This window comes from Oncorhynchus keta, chromosome 7 (assembly GCF_023373465.1).
Source record: "Oncorhynchus keta strain PuntledgeMale-10-30-2019 chromosome 7, Oket_V2, whole genome shotgun sequence".
NCBI lineage: Eukaryota > Metazoa > Chordata > Actinopteri > Salmoniformes > Salmonidae > Oncorhynchus > Oncorhynchus keta.
The window spans coordinates 32,383,368-32,402,035 of NC_068427.1; the positions used below are offsets into that span (position 1 = coordinate 32,383,368).

The 18,668-nt window shown below is 46.9% G+C and overlaps 1 protein-coding gene across 6 annotated transcripts in view; it reads left to right on the forward strand.

The window, feature by feature from the left end:
* The first annotated feature begins 242 nt into the window (after positions 1–242).
* The window catches only part of cwc22 (CWC22 spliceosome associated protein homolog), a 64,319-nt gene continuing 45,893 nt past the window's right edge, over positions 243–18,668 (forward strand). The window contains exons 1-6 of one of the 6 annotated variants that reach the window (XM_035773974.2): positions 243–395; positions 2,933–3,035; positions 7,918–8,177; positions 8,346–8,401; positions 8,629–8,715; positions 9,007–9,246. In XM_035773974.2, the coding sequence (XP_035629867.1) occupies positions 2,951–3,035; positions 7,918–8,177; positions 8,346–8,401; positions 8,629–8,715; positions 9,007–9,246 (728 nt within the window). In that variant the 5' untranslated portion in view covers positions 243–395; positions 2,933–2,950. Of the gene's footprint in view, positions 396–1,362; positions 1,497–2,488; positions 2,509–2,750; positions 2,770–2,932; positions 3,036–7,917; positions 8,178–8,345; positions 8,402–8,628; positions 8,716–9,006; positions 9,247–18,668 lie in introns of those variants that run through there. The other 5 variants (XM_035773971.2, XM_035773972.2, XM_035773976.2 and 2 more) reach the window with 5 other exon arrangements.

An 18,668-nucleotide genomic window follows, 5' to 3' on the forward strand; every position in this document is an offset into this window, starting at 1 on the left:
GGTAATGTCAGCGTTTCCCTTTGACCAGTAGATGGCAGTGTTGTATCATCAATGCCTCATGCTTACAGCTCAATGACTAGAATTTTGGAAGGACAGGCTTAGTAAAGTGTAGTGTATTTTGTATTACTGTGTCGTACATTTTGTAAATCTAATTGCAAAAATATACTTAAGTATCAAAATAAAAGTATAAATAATTTGAAATGGCTTATAATAAGAAAACCAAATGGCACAATTTTCTTGTTTTTTTAAATGTACGGTTAGCCAGGGGCACACTACAACACGCAGACATTATTTCGAAACAAAGCATTTGTGTTCAGTCAGTCCACCAGATCAGAGGCAGTAAGGATGACCAGTAGGGATGTTATTGTTCTCTTGATAAGTGAGGGAATTGGAAGGTAAGTGAAGTAAAAGTAGTCAAACATATAAATAGTAAAGTACAGATACCTAAATGTACTTTTTTACTTTCTACTTAAGTTGTACATTCAACTATTTTTATTTAAGTACTTTACACCACTGTCTAATCGGGAGTAGGGCCTATTGCCCACAATAGAACATCATGCATTCAAATGTTTGAATTTCTAACGCGGCTGCATGGGATTTGTCATATATAAAGTTGCTTGGTTTCGTTGCACCCAATGGCAGTGTAGGGCGATAAGGTAGCACAAGGAGCCGCTTGTGGATTTCACAACTCTTAACGCAGCTCCACTGCCATAACAACCTCTATGCAGGTGTCGGCCAAAACTAATCTGATTTAATCGAGCCCTAGAACTTTCAGATGGATTTTTTTCCTCTGATTGCATGGATGTTGTTATATGTTTGGTTCCTGTTGTCATTCACTCAGAATCAGTCAGTTGCAATACCCACTCATTACCGTGGGACCCTAGAAGCTGTATGTGTGCGTGTAACATTTCACGTTTGTCATTAACAAACATGTTTCTATATTTCAACCAATTCTTTGAATTACTTTTGAAAATATGTGTCTCTCAATATAATGATATGAGTATGTCAATATAATTATATTAGGTCATATGCAGTCCACAAGAAACAGATAACTGATCATTTAGAACAACACTTATATATGTTATGATTATGCTACCATAATTGTTCCATTAACTCAAGTGATCTTAAATTCACCAATGTGAAAAGTAACACTTTTGGAGACCATAGTGGTTTTTTAGAATGTCTCCAATTAAGATCCAGAAATAACGTTTAGTATCTTCAAGCATCGTCATATCTACGCTAATCATTCAGGCACGCGTTACATTGTAATATACGATGTACATACCGCAAAATACTTTGCTGTTTGATTTGTTGTCTTCCAAATAGCTCCACACCAGTGAGTCTCTTGTGACTTAGCGTCTACGTGTATGTCCGCACTTTTTGGGCCTTACTGGTATCCGTAGCAATACTTGCGGAAGAGGATAAGGGAGAAAATGGCTACAGAGACAATCGACAACGATGTAGCAGTGGAGCTAAGCCCTAATTCTAGAGAAGAGGTAGCTAAGACGTTTGTACGCATATATAATAACTCGAACAAAAAAAACCATAAAGGAATACAACAGTATTAGTTATTAAGTTAGTTCTAAGTTTAAAAAATATTTGAAATGCTACTTACAGCGGGCCTTTTCTACTGCCGGCTAGACAGGCTAGTAAAGTTAGCTAGCTTGCTGCACTTCTCACATGGAAGAAAGCGGCACACATGGAGGAGAGCGCCTTTGCAGCTAACGCTATAGAGTAGAAACGAAGTGTTCACTGCTGTTTCGATGTACCTAGGTACTAGCTAGATAACTTCACTGACAAACGAACTTTGATGTGTGAATGTCGGATCAAATAAAATCGCTAGCATCAGCTATTTGGATAGCTAACGTCAAGTCATATCAACGTTAGCTGACCAAGTTCGCTAGCTATGCCATCAAACATGATAACAGAAATTTGGGACGCTGGATTGCAACAGGCTAGCTAACAATATGTATTTAGTCAATATCTTGCTAAACGTGGTCAGTGTTGATAGACAACGTTTCGCTCGCAAATGTGTATTCTGTACACATTGGCAGAGAAACATGGCAGTGTCTACCTCAAATCAAATTGTATTTGTCACATGCGCCGAATACACAGGTGTCGACTTTACAGTGAAATGCTTACTTAACAAGCCCTTAACCAACAATGCAGTTGTAATAAAATACAAAAAAAGATGAACAAATAATTAAAGAGCAGCTGTAAATACAGCCTATCTGCTGACTGGCATCTCCATGTAAAACGTTCATAGTCAGATTCCCAGCAGCTTGCTGAAGATGTTTAACCTTAGATCAAAGTTTGTCCTGGAATCTTGGAGAATAAACAAAACGTGTAATTTCATGAAGCATTTCATTTCTGCAGAGGAAGGCATACAGCAGCTAAGTGTAGCCTCGGGTTGTGGCTTTTAGAGCTACCCTTTTCTTAACCTCCCTACTGTATCCAGCACCCATGACCTCATAACTAACAACTGCAGCATAATTTGGCTTCCTTCAGGTTTGTTATAACCTGTGCATGTGTTTATAGAACCTCTCCACTTCAGCCTCTGATTTCAGTTTCCTTCCAACAGTGGTAGCCAGTGCCCAGTGGCCTATGACATGATCTCAGTAATCATATTGTTGCCTGCTCCTGTGTATTTAATGTCTCTGCCCTAGGAGGTGTTTGTTGTTCATGGAGCAGCTTGCATTATTTGTTTCCATGCCCTTTGCTTTCATACACCATAACATCAAGCTTCAGTTCAGATAGCCATCCTTCCAAGTAGGCTAAACCAGCTATGTTTTTCCTAGCCACTGTGCTTCTACACCTGCATTGCTTGCTGTTTGGGGTTTTAGGCTGGGTTTCTGTACAGCACTTTGAGATATCAGTTGATATACGAATGGCTATATAAATACATTTGATTTGTCATTTGTTCCTCCTCCAGCCTCCCAGGACCAGTGGCATGGATCAGCCCCGTAGGAGTGGCAGCAGGAGCCTGTCCGAGGAAGGAGGGAGAGAGAACAATGTGGCACAGCAGAAGAGCAATGGTGAGTGGAAATGACTATTTCCTCAGAAAAAGGCTTTGCTACCTGAAGATAATTTGCCCTGCTAGATCCACATCTGTAATGGACCTAGATGTTTAGAAAGTTACATTTATTCTAAAATATACACTACTGTTAAAACGTTTGGGGTCACTCGTGAGGACTTGAGGCATCTGGTTCTCAAACTAGACACTCTAATGTACTTGTCCTCTTTCTCAGTTGTGCACCGGGTCCTCCCACTCCTCTTTCTATTCTGGTTAGACAGTTTGTGCTGTTCTGTGAAGGGAGTAGTACACAATGTTGTATGAGATCTTCAGTTTCTTGGTAATTTCAATCATGGAATCGCCTTAAATTCTCAGAACAAGTTTCAGAAGAAAGTCCTTTGTTTCTGACCATTTTGAGCCTGTAATCGAACCCACAAATCCTGATGCTCCAGATACTCAACTAGTATAAAGAAGGTCAGTTTGATTGCTTCTTTAATCAGAACAACAGTTTTCAGCTGTGCTAACATAATTGCAAAAAAGGTTTTCTAATGCTCAATTAGCCTTCTAAAATGATAAACTTGGGTTAGCTAACACAAGTGGAACACAGGAGTGATGATTGCTGATAATGGGCCTCTGTACGCCTATGTAGATATTCCATAAAAATTCAGCCGTTTCCATCTACAATAGTCATTTATAACATTAACAATGTCTACACTGTATTTCTGATCAATTTTATGTTATTTTAATGGACAAAAATGTGTTTTTCTTTCAAAAACAAGGACATTTCAAAGTGACCCCAAATTTTTGAACGGTAGTGTATGTAATTATGTAGTAACCCCCCAAAAAGTGTTAAACAAATCAACATATATTTTATATTCTTCAAAGTAGCTACCCTTAGCCTTGATGACAGCTTTGAATACTCTTGGCGATTCTTTCAACCAGCTTCACCTGGAATGCTTTTCCAACAGTCTTGAAGGAGTTCCCACATAAGCTGAGCACTTGTTGGCTGCTTTTCCTTCACTCTGTGGTTCAGCTCATCCCAAACCATCTCAATTGGGTTGAGGTCGGGTGATTGTGGAGGCCAGGTCATCTGATGCAGCACTCCATCACTCTCCTTCTTGGTCAAATAGCCCTTACACAGCCCGGAGGTGTGTTGGGTCTTATTGTCCTGTTGAAAAGCAAATGATGGTCCCACTAAGCACAAACCCCATGGGATGGCGTATTGCTGCAGAATGCTGTGGTAGCCATGCTGGTTAAGTGTGCCTTGAATTCTAAATAAATCACAGTGTTACCAGCAAAGTACCATCACACATCCATGCTTCACGGTGGGAACCACACCGTGGTTGGGGCGGCAGGGTAGCCTAGTGGTTAGAGCGGTGGACTAGTAACCGGAAGGTTGCAAGTTCAAATCCCCGAGCTGACAAGGTACAAATCTGTCGTTCTGCTCCTGAACAGGCAGTTAACCCACTGTTCCTAGGTCGTCATTGAAAATAAGAATTTGTTCTTAACTGACTAGTTAAATAAAGGTCAAATAAAATAAAATAAAAACACATGCAGAGATCATCCATTAACCTACTCTGCGTCTCACAAAGGTGGGTTAGTACCAAAAATGCTTGTGGTCTAATGCTTGTGTTTCTTGGCCCAAGCAAGTCTCTTGTTATTTGTGTCCTTTAGTAGTGGTTTCTTTGCAGCAATTCGACCATGTCTGCTCTCAATAGATGATGTTGAACTCTGTGAAGCATTTATTTGGGCTGCAATTTCTGAGGTAACTCTTAAGCCCTTGTCCTCTGCAGCAGAGGTAACTCTGGGTCTTCCTTTCCTGTGGCGGTCCTCATCAGAGACAATTTCATAGCGCTTGATGTTTTTTGCGACTGCACTTGAAGAAACTTTAAAAGTTCTTGAAATGTTATGCATTGACTGACCTTCATGTCTTAAAGTAAGTCGTTTCTATTTGCTTATTTGATTTGTTCTTGCCTTAATATGGACTTGGTATTTTACCAAATATCTTCTGTATAACACCCCTACCTTGTCACAACACAACTGATTGGCTCAAACATTAAGAAGGAAAGAAATTGCACAAATACACTTTTAACAAGGCAGACCTGTTATTTGAAATGCATTCCAAGTGACTACCTCATGAAGCTGGTTGAGAGAATGCCGAGTGCAAAACTGTCATCAAGGCAAAGTGTGGCTACTTTGAAGAATATAAAATATATTTTGATTTGTTAAACAGTTTTTTATTACTACATGATTCCATATGTGTTATTTAATAGTTTTGATATCTTCACTGTTATTCTACAATGTAGAAAATAGTAAAAATAAAGAAACTCTTGAATGAGTAGGTGTGTCCAAACTTTTGACTGGTACTGTATGTATAGAAGAAATCATATATTTTCCCCAAGCCTTGTTGGAACTTGGATTTGTCCCAATAACCTCCATTACCACTATCTCCCTTCCGTTGTTTACCTGGTTTCTCATCCTCATCACTGACAGACGGACAGTTCCAGCCTAGCAGCTCTCTGAGTCTGTGTTATTGTCCAGATAATGCTTTCAATCATCCCTTCTGCTGAGCTGTTGCAAATCCTTCCTCCGCTCCGAGAGAGAGGAAGAAAGACGGAGAGAAAGAGGATAGAGATGGAGAGTGAGGGAATGGGAATAGGAGGCAGAGAAAAAGGGAGACAGACGGAGAGGGCAACACAAGCCTCCCGACATACACCCAAGGGTATTTGAAAAGTGCCAGAGTGCAGAATGTGCTGCCTGCTGCTGATAGTCCTTTAAGTAGATCCCCTGTAACACCCAGGGTCTTACTCTGGCTGCCTTGAGTTAGACTGTGTGCCAAATCGCACCCTATTCCATATGTAGTGCATTACTTATGAACAGGTTACATAAGGCTCTGGTCAAAAGTGGTGCGCTATATAGGGAAGAGGGTGTCATTTGGGGCAGAACCTTAGAGCTGTTGCATTGCCCAGCAGTCTAGGGAGGGAATTATGATGCTGTTGTTGTTATTGCACTATGTAGACCGGATGTTCTCACTGTCTTGGTTGCAAAAAGTGTCAGTGAATGTTGTTTACTGTTTATTTCTCAGTATCAACATAAGAACATTTGAATTGGTATTACACATCAGAAGTTGCGAAAGCCAATTTTCAACAATGCATCATATCAGTGAGTGGTGGTGAGGCGGTGCTGTTATCATCTAGAAGTGGATATTGCTGTCAGACCTTTTGACTCAGTTTTAGCACTGATTGCGGTTGCCTGAAAGGCACACCTCGCTGCTTTGGGATTGCAGCTTCTGTATGGATTTAATGGATGCTTCTCAGTGTTTCCCTCAAGCTACTTTGTAGGCTAATTGTTTCACTATAGGTAGTGTGTCCAATCAAAATGTATCTTTTGACCAATGGGTAAAATAATATGTTAATTATGTCGATAATACTCAATCAAAAGTTTCAAACCTCATGTTTCTATCATAATCCGTTCAAAAGTGATTGGAGGTTTCACCCTTGTAGGATGGCCAGAATTAGGGTGACTAAATCAATGGAGGCTGGAGAATGTCTAGCACTACGATGCAGTGCCTTAGACCACTGCGCCACTCAGGAGCCCATCTAACCTCTAAATATATACATTTTTTATTTCCTGTGGATTCGAGAAGATGACGAGTTCAACAGGAAAGTAAGCCTGTCAGGTAGTCAGTAGCCTTAATTCTTGCACAGAATGCAGCCTAGCTGACAATGATGTGTTTCTACAGACCCTGGTTCGATTCCAAGCTGTATCACAACCCATAGGGTGGCTTGCAATTGGTCCTGGGTAGGCCGTCATTGTAAATAAGAATTTGTACTTAATGGACTTGCCTAGTTGAATAAATAAAAAATAAAGATGGATATTGATTTTGAGACGTAGTATTTTCATATTTTTTGTATAGGCTTCTCATATTAATACAACATTTCTGTTCATTTAGATCTCTCATAAAAACAAGTGTATGTCTGTGAAATGTCAACGGAGCACAAACTAATGCCAAGCTTTTTATTTGATCAGATCTTGTCATGCTTATTTTGCTTTTTGAGACCAAACAACTTTGATGACGACGATCACACAATGTAAAATCCTCAACTTGTTACGAGTAACCTGCGCCGCTACGTCAACCGAGCTTGGGACTTATTATCGGATGTATTATGTTAAGAAATCTGACTTTTTGGATATAATCAATGTTAATGATATATTAGAGAAAGACCCACTGAACAATTCAGAACAAGAGTAATCATATTTGTCTTGGTAAAATGTGAAATTTCATCACCAAAGTGCATTTCCACCCCAACTATACGCATTAGACAGAACTTGAAGTAATGTTTGCCGTATTGAAATTTAAATTATGTAATTGTATTACTATTTAATTTCTGCACTATTGTTTCTTGAACAGGTTAACTGTAACCGCTGCATGATAAGTTAATATTGCCACGGTCTACTCAGCAATCTGCTTACAGTCAGAAATACGTGAACTGAGGACGAGTCACTGGTCCAATAAGGCATCCATCTCAGCAGGCTGCTACAGTGCACTTCATCAATTATTCCTGCTCTTAAGCCTTCAGCACAGTCAGGTCCCTCATATAGAGCATTAACTGAATGTCAATTGACATTTTTAAAGTTCACACTCTCACCATTTCATTCTTGCTGATTGCTTGTGGTCTGAATGTAGATGGTCTATATTTTAAGACTCAAGACACATGTCCATAACCCACTTTCATTAACAGCACGTTCACTATTTTCAACAATAGGCAAGCGTGATGAAGCTAAGACCTATGAGTTTGTCTCCAAGGAATACCAATTTAATTTCAGACAAATGGACTCATAATCATACAATGTCATGTGGAACTGAAAATACACTTTTTAACCTAACTGTGTTTTGTCTTCAGTAGAAGCACCAGAGGGGGCAGATAGTCCTGCAGCAGGTCCCAGAGACGAAGGCCACAGAGCGGCCAGCCCTGGATCAGAGGCCCCCGTTCTAGGCAGTCCCGGAGTAGCCAGCTCCAAAGCCACCAGGGGCAGTAGGGTACCTTCCAATGCCAGTGTCAGCCGGGAGGGGGAGTCTAGTGGCTCTGACAATGAGAGCAGTGATGAAGACAGTGATGAGGGAGTGGCCCATAGGATGAAGAGCAGTGTGGCACAGATCGTGGTGAGTGACTAGTCCAATACTAGGCTTAATTTGTGTCTGAGAAGCCGGCCCTCTTAGCTGATATTTGCACTGTTAGGGTTATACAAATACCAAAGTATGCAGTGTTGGAATGTGTTGGCAGATACTGACCAGATAGGGGATTCTGACATGTTGTGTTTTATGTTCCAGCATGGTCCAGATGACCAGAGTGTAAACAAAGGCAGGAGCCCCACCCCAGATGACAGGTGAGTGACTAACTCCATAGAGCTGCAGATAAAAGCTATATCATCCTTCACTCTTCAGGCCTTCCAAATGTTCAACTTTCCCAATTCAAAAGTTCCATAGATTTTTCAAAAATCCCAGTTGGAAGATTCACCCCCTGCTTATTCCCTCCTGATTCCGGTAATCCTCAAACTGGGAAACAAATCAGGAATTTTGCAACTTTAATTTTGTTTCTCATTGGTCCATCCAGGGATGATGATCGCCGTAGGTCCCGCTCCAGGTCCCGTTCCAGAAGTCAAGAGAGGGATCGGCGCTATGGTAGAGGAGGTTACAGCAGGTACGGAAACAACATGGCACAGTCTGGTTCCACTTGAGGTTTCTTTTTTCTGGGATAGCATTTCCTTGCCACTTCTGCTTTTTCTTTGGGGTCTAGACCGGGTTACTGTAAATCACTTTATGACAACTGTTCATGTAAAAAAGGCTTTCTAAATCAAATGTGATTCATCTATATTGTGTTTATAACTAATTTAGAGTAGACCACATTCAGACTTGCCCTAGCTTCAATCTTAAAGAGATCACTGCAGTATTGATATATATTGAGATGCCTTTGCATCACCTACGGGTCAAGGGATGATGATCGAGACAGATATTACGACCGCTATGAGCGCCGGTCGAGTCGGGACAGAGAGGCTGAGTTCAGGAGGAGAGGCCGATCACCCTCCCCAGCCCAGAAGGACCCTGCTGCAGAGGAACCACCAGTGAAGAAGAAGAAGGATGAACTGGACCCTATCCTGACCCGAACTGGTGGAGCCTACATCCCCCCGGCCAAGCTACGTATGATGCAGGCTCAGATCACTGACAAGAGCAGGTGAGTTCAGCTGATGTCTGCTAGACTGGAAATACTTTATAGCCTACTTCATGATGGGATGGTGTAGTTGACACAAGAATTTGAAAAGAGAGTGAAACTTGGCCATATTTATTTGAAAGAATGAAATATGACTTTCAATAAAATGATGAAAATGCTACCAGGCTCAATGGATGACGACACAATAGATGTTTATTTTTGGTCTGGCTAGGTGTCAGAGCCAGGCTCTAAAATTAGCAGCTGACTCTGAGAGAGGTGTGGATATCTGCCTGCGTCTGAAATGGCTCCCTACCTATTGCTATATAGGGAATCCCTGCAGGGGACTATATAAGGAAAAGGATTCTATTTCGGACAGAGTCACTCAAGGTGTTTTCACACAGTCGCCTACCTCTCATCTCCTGGAAAAGCATCTTGGCCCCTTGAGACCGAGCGCCCCGAGACGAGGCCGAACGCCCCGAGACGAGGCGGTGCGTCCCAAATGGCTCCCTATGTTGTGCACTTCTTTTGATCAGAGCCCTACGGTCCCCGGTCAAAAGAAGTGCAACATATAGAGAATAGGGTGACGTTTGGGACACAGTCAAGGAGGTGACACGGATAATGAACTAGAGATTGGTTCACTAAGATCATCTGGGACAGAGGAGGGCAATGAAGGGGATTGGAAGGATAGATGGGACGCACACCACACACACACTGAGTACACTTACGCACACTACACACGCACGCACTGAGTACACTTACGCACACCACACACGCACGCACTGAGTACACTTACGCACACCACATACGCACTGAGTACACTTACGCACACCACACACACACGCACTGAGTACACTTACGCACACCACACACGCACACACTGAGTACACTTAACGCACACCACACACGCACACACACACTGAGTACACTTACGCACACACTGAGTACACTTACGCACACCACACACACACACTGGGTACACTAAGGCACACCACACACGCACACACTGAGTACACTTACGCACTCACTGAGTACACTTACGCACTCACTGAGTACACTTACGCACTCACTGAGTACACTTACGCACTCACTGAGTACACTTACGCACTCACTGAGTACACTTACGCACACCACACACGCACACACTGAGTACACTTACGCACACCCCACGCACACACTGAGTACACTTACGCACTCACTGAGTACACTTACGCACACCACACGCGCGCGCACTGAGTACACTTACGCACACCACACACACGCGCACTGAGTACACTTACGCACACCACACACGCACACACACTGAGTACACTTACGCAAACCACACACACGCGCACTGAGTACACTTACGCACACCACACACGCACACACTGAGTACACTTACGCACACCACACACGCACACACACTGAGTACACTTACGCACACACTGAGTACACTTACGCACACCACACACACACACTGAGTACACTAACGCACACCACACACGCACTCACTGAGTACACTTACGCACTCACTGAGTACACTTACGCACACCACACACGCACACACTGAGTACACTTACGCACACCACACACGCACACACTGAGTACACTTACGCACACCACACGCGCACACACACTGAGTACACTTACGCACACCACACGCGCACACACACTGAGTACACTTGCGCACACCACGCACACACTGAGAACACTTACGCACACCACGCACACACTGAGTACACTTACGCACACACTGAGTACACTTACGCACACCACGCACACACTGAGTACACTTACGCACACCACGCACACACTGAGTACACTTACGCACACCACGCACACACTGAGTACACTTACGCACACCACGCACACACACTGAGTACACTTACGCACACCGCACACACACTGAGTACACTTACGCACACCACACACGCGCGCACTGAGTACACTTACGCACACCACACACGCACACACTGAGTACACTTACGCACACCACACACGCACACACACTGAGTACACTTACGCACACACTGAGTACACTTACGCACTCACTGAGTACACTTACACACACCACACGCGCGCGCACTGAGTACACTTACGCACACCACACACACGCGCACTGAGTACACTTACGCACACCACACACACGCGCACTGAGTACACTTACGCACACCACACACGCACACACACTGAGTACACTTACGCAAACCACACACACGCGCACTGAGTACACTTACGCACACCACACACGCACACACTGAGTACACTTACGCACACCACACACACACACACTGCACACACAGTACAGTAACGCACACCACACACGCACTCACTGAGTACACTTACGCACTCACTGAGTACACTTACGCACTCACTGAGTACACTTACGCACTCACTGAGTACACTTACGCACTCACTGAGTACACTTACGCACACCACACGCGCACACACTGAGTACACTTACGCACACCACACACGCACACACTGAGTACACTTACGCACACACTGAGTACACTTACGCACACCACGCACACACTGAGTACACTTACGCACACCACACGCGCACACACTGAGTACATTTACGCACACCACACGCGCACACACTGAGTACACTTACGCACACCACGCACACACTGAGTACACTTACGCACACCACACGCGCACACACACTGAGTACATTTACGCACACCACACGCGCACACACTGAGTACACTTACGCACACCCACACGCACACACTGAGTACACTTACGCACACCCCACGCACACACTGAGTACACTTACGCACACCACACGCGCACACACTGAGTACACTTACGCACACACTGAGTACACTTACGCACACCACACGCGCACACACTGAGTACACTTACGCACACACACGCGCACACTGAGCACACACTGAGTACACTTACGCACACCACACGCGCACACACTGAGTACACTTACGCACACACACGCGCACACACTGAGTACACTTACGCACACGCACACACGCGCACACACTGAGTACACTTACGCACACCCCACGTACACACACACTGAGTACACTTACGCACACACACTGAGTACACTTACGCACACACACGCGCACACACACGCACACACTGAGTACATAATTTACGAGTACACTGAGTACACGCACACCACACGCGCACACACTGAGTACACTTACGCACACCACACGCGCACACACTGAGTACACTTACGCACACCACACGCGCACACACTGAGTACACTAACGCACACCACACACGCACTCACTGAGTACACTTACGCACTCACTGAGTACACTTACGCACACCACACACGCACACACTGAGTACACTTACGCACACCACACACGCACACACTGAGTACACTTACGCACACCACACGCGCACACACACTGAGTACACTTACGCACACCACACGCACACACACTGAGTACACTTACGCACACCACACGCGCACACACACTGAGTACACTTGCGCACACCACGCACACACTGAGTACACTTGCGCACACCACGCACACACTGAGTACACTTACGCACACCACGCACACACTGAGTACACTTACGCACACTACACGCGCACACACTGAGTACACTTACGCACACCACACACGCACACACACTGAGTACACTTACGCACACCACACACGCGCACTGAGTACACTTACGCACACCACACACACGCGCACTGAGTACACTTACGCACACCACACGCGCACACACACTTACGACACACGCACACCACGGGAGTACACTTACGCACACACACACACGCACACACTGAGTACACTTACGCACACCACACACGCACACACTGAGTACACTTACGCACACACTGAGTACACACGCACACCACACACGCACACTGAGTACAGTAACGCACACCACACACGCACTCACTGAGTACGCACACACACACGCACACTTACGCACGCACACACACTGAGTACACTTACGCACTCACTGAGTACACTTACGCACTCACTGAGTACACTTACGCACACCACGCACACGCACTCACTGAGTACACTTACGCACCACGCACACACTGAGTACACTTACGCACACCACACACTGAGTACACTTACGCACACACTGAGTACACTTACGCACACCACACACGCACACACTGAGTACACTTACGCACACACTGAGTACACTTACGCACACCACGCACACACTGAGTACACTTACGCACACCACACACACACACACTGAGTACACTTACGCACACCACACACGCACACACTGAGTACACTTACGCACACCACGCACACACTGAGTACACTTACACACACCACACACACACACGCACACACACTGAGTACATTTACGCACACCACACGCACACACTGAGTACACTTACGCACACCACGCACACACTGAGTACACTTACGCACACCACACACGCACACACTGAGTACACACACTGAGTACGCACACCACCACACACTGAGTACACTTACGCACACCACACGCGCACACACTGAGTACACTTACGCACACACACACGCACACACTGAGTACACTTACGCACACACGCGCACACACTGAGTACACTTACGCACACACGCACACACTGAGTACACTACGACGCACACACTGAGTACACTTACGCACACCACGCACACACTGAGTACACTTACGCACACACACTGAGTACACTTACGCGCACACACTGAGTACACTTACGCACACCACACGCGCACACACTGAGTACACTTACGCACACCGCACACGCGCACTGAGTACACACGCACACCACACACGCACACACTGAGTACACTTACGCACACCACACACGCACACACTGAGTACGCACACCACGCACACTTACGCACTGACACTTACGCACACCACACACGCACACACTGAGTACACTTACGCACACCACACGCACACACACACTTACGCACACCCACGCACACACTGAGTACACTTACGCACACACACGCGCACACACTGAGTACACTTACGCACACACACACGCGCACACACTGAGTACACTTACGCACACCACACGCGCACACTGAGTACACTTACGCACACCTGAGTGACACTTACGCACACCACACGCACACACTGAGTACACTTACGCACACACACACGCACACACACTGAGTACACTTACGCACACACTGAGTACACTTACGCACACCACACACGCACACACTGAGTACACTTACGCACACACACACGCACACACTGAGTACACTTACGCACACCACGCACACCACTGAGTACACTTACGCACACACCACGCACACACTGAGTACACTTACGCACACCACACACACACTGAGTACACTTACGCACACACACTGAGTACACTTACGCACACCACACGCGCACACACTGAGTACACTTGCGCACACCACGCACACACTGAGTACACTTACGCACACCACGCACACACTGAGTACACTTACGCACACCACGCACACACTGAGTACACTTACGCACCACACACGCACACACTGAGTACACTTACGCACACGCACACCACACGCACACACTGAGTACACTTACGCACACCACGCACACACTGAGTACACTTACGCACACACGCGCACACACACTGAGTACACTTACGCACACACACACACGCGCGCACTGAGTACACTTACGCACACCACACGCGCACACACTGAGTACACTTACGCACACGCACACACACACTGACGTACACTTACGCACACACTGAGTACACTTACACGCGCACTGAGTACACACTGAGTACACTTACGCACCCCACACACGCACACACAGACTGAGTACACTTACGCACACCACACACACACACACTGAGTACACTTACGCACACCACACACACGCATACACACTGAGTACACTTACGCACACCACACACGCACACAGTGAGTACACACAACGCACACCACACACACACACTAAGTACACTTACGCACACACTGAGTACACTTACACACACCCCACACACGCACACACTGAGTACACTTATGCACCCCACACACACACACTGAGTACACTTACGCACACCACACACGCACACTGAGTACACTTACGCACACCACACACACACACTGAGTACACTTACGCACACCACACGCGCACACACACTGAGTACACTTACGCACACCACACACGCACACACACTGAGTACACTTACGCACACCACGCACACACTGAGTACACTTACGCACACCCACGCACACACTGAGTACACTTACGCACACCACGCACACACTGAGTACACTTACGCACACCACGCACACACTGAGTACACTTACGCACACCACGCACACACTGAGTACACTTACGCACACACCACACGCACACCACGCACACACTGAGTACACTTACGCACACCACGCACACACACTGAGTACACTTACGCACACACACGCACGCACTGAGTACACTTACGCACACCACACACGCACACACTGAGTACACTTACGCACACCACACACGCACACACACTGAGTACACACGCACGCGCACTGAGTACACACGCACGCACACACTGAGTACACTTACGCACACACGCACACACTGAGTACACTTACGCACACCACACGCGCACACACTGAGTACACTTACGCACACACTGACACACACGCACACACACTGAGTACACTTACGCACACCACTGAGTACACTTACGCAAACACACACACACGCGCACACGCACACCACACACACACTGAGTACACTTACGCACACCACACACACACGCACTGAGTACACTTACGCACACCACACACGCACACACTGAGTACACTTACGCACACCACACACGCACACACACTGAGTACACTTACGCACACACTGAGTACACTTACGCACACCACGCACACACTGAGTACACTTACGCACACCCACACGCACACACTGAGTACACTTACGCACTCACTGAGTACACTTACGCACACACACACACACGCACGCGCACACACTGAGTACACTTAACGCACACCACACACGCACACACGCACTGAGCACTTACGCACACACACGCACACACTGAGTACACACCACACGCACACACACACTTACGCACACACACTGAGTACACTTACGCACAACCACTGAGTACACACGCACACTGAGTACACTTACGCACACACACACGCACACACTGAGTACACTTACGCACACCCACACGCACACACTGAGTACACTTACGCACACCACACACACACACACTGAGTACACTTACGCACACCCACGCGTACACTGAGAACACTTACGCACACCACACGCGCACACACTGAGTACACTTACGCACACCACGCACACACTGAGTACACTTACGCACACCACACACGCACACACTGAGTACACTTACGCACACACACGCACACACTGACGTACACTTACGCACACCACACACACACTGAGTACACTTACGCACACTGAGTACACACGCACTGAGTACACTTACGCACACCACACACGCACACACTGAGTACACTTACGCACACCGCACACACACTGAGTACACTTACGCACACCACACACGCACACACACTGAGTACACTTACGCACACCACACACGCACACACTGAGTACACTTGCGCACACCACGCACACACTGAGAACACACGCACACACACTGAGTACACTTACGCACACACTGAGTACACTTACGCACACTGAGTACACTTACGCACACACACTGAGCACTTACGCACACCACGCACACACTGAGTACACTTACGCACACGCACACACACACGCACGCACTGAGTACACTTACGCACACACACACTGAGTACACTTACGCACACACACTGAGTACACTTACGCACACCACGCACACACACACTGAGTACACTACGCACTCACTGGGAGTACACTTACGCACCACACGCACACAACACTTACGCACACCACGCACACACTGAGTACACTTACGCACACCACCACGCACACACTGAGTACACTTACGCACACACACACACTGAGTACACTTACGCACACACGCACACACTGAGTACACTTACGCACACACACTGAGTACACTTACGCACACCCACTTACACACACTGAGTACACTTACGCACTGAGTACACTTACGCACACACACACTTACGCACACCACACACGCACACACTGAGTACACTTACGCACACCACACACGCACACACACTGAGTACACTTACGCACACCACACACGCGCACTGAGTACACTTACGCACACACTGAGTACACTTTACGCACACACGCACACACACACTGAGTACACTTACGCACACCACACGCGCACACACTGAGTACACTTACGCACACCACACGCACACACACTGAGTACACTTACGCACACCACCACGCACACACTGAGTACACTTACGCACACCACACGCGCACACACTGAGTACACTTACGCACACACACACACGCACACCACGCACACACTGAGTACACTTACGCACACACACACTGAGTACACACGCGCACACACTGAGTACACTTACGCACACCACACGCGCACACACTGAGTACACTTACGCACACCACACGCGCACACCACACGCACACTGAGTACACTTACGCACACACACGCGCACACTGAGTACACTTACGCACACCACACGCACACACACTGAGTACACTTACGCACACACACCACACGCGCACACACTGAGTACACTTACGCACACCACGCACACACTGAGTACACTTACGCACACCACACACGCACACACTGAGTACACTTACGCACACCCCACGCACACACTGAGTACACTTACGCACACACGCACACACTGAGTACACTTACGCACACCACGCGCACACACGCACACACTGAGTACACTTACGCACACACTGAGTACACTTACGCACACCACACGCGCACACACTGAGTACACTTACGCACACCACACGCGCACACACTGAGTACACTTACGCACACCACACGCGCACACACTGAGTACACTTACGCACACCACACGCGCACACACTGAGTACACTTACGCACACACGCGCACGCACACTGAGTACACTTACGCACACCACACGCGCGCACACACTGAGTACACTTACGCACACACTGAGTACACTTACGCACACCACGCACACACTGAGTACACTTACGCACACACACACGCACACACTGAGTACACTTACGCACACGCACACACGCACACACACTGAGTACGCACACCACACGCGCACTCACTTACGCACTTACGCACACACACGCACACGCACTGAGTACACTTACGCACACCACACACGCACACACTGAGTACACTTACGCACACCACACACACACACACACTGAGTACACACGCACACACTGAGTACACTTTACGCACACACTGAGTACACTTACGCACACACACACACACACTGAGTACACTTACGCACACCACACACGCACACACTGAGTACACTTACGCACACTGAGTACACGCGCACACACACGCACACACTGAGTACGCACACCACACACGCACACACTGAGTACACTTACGCACACCACG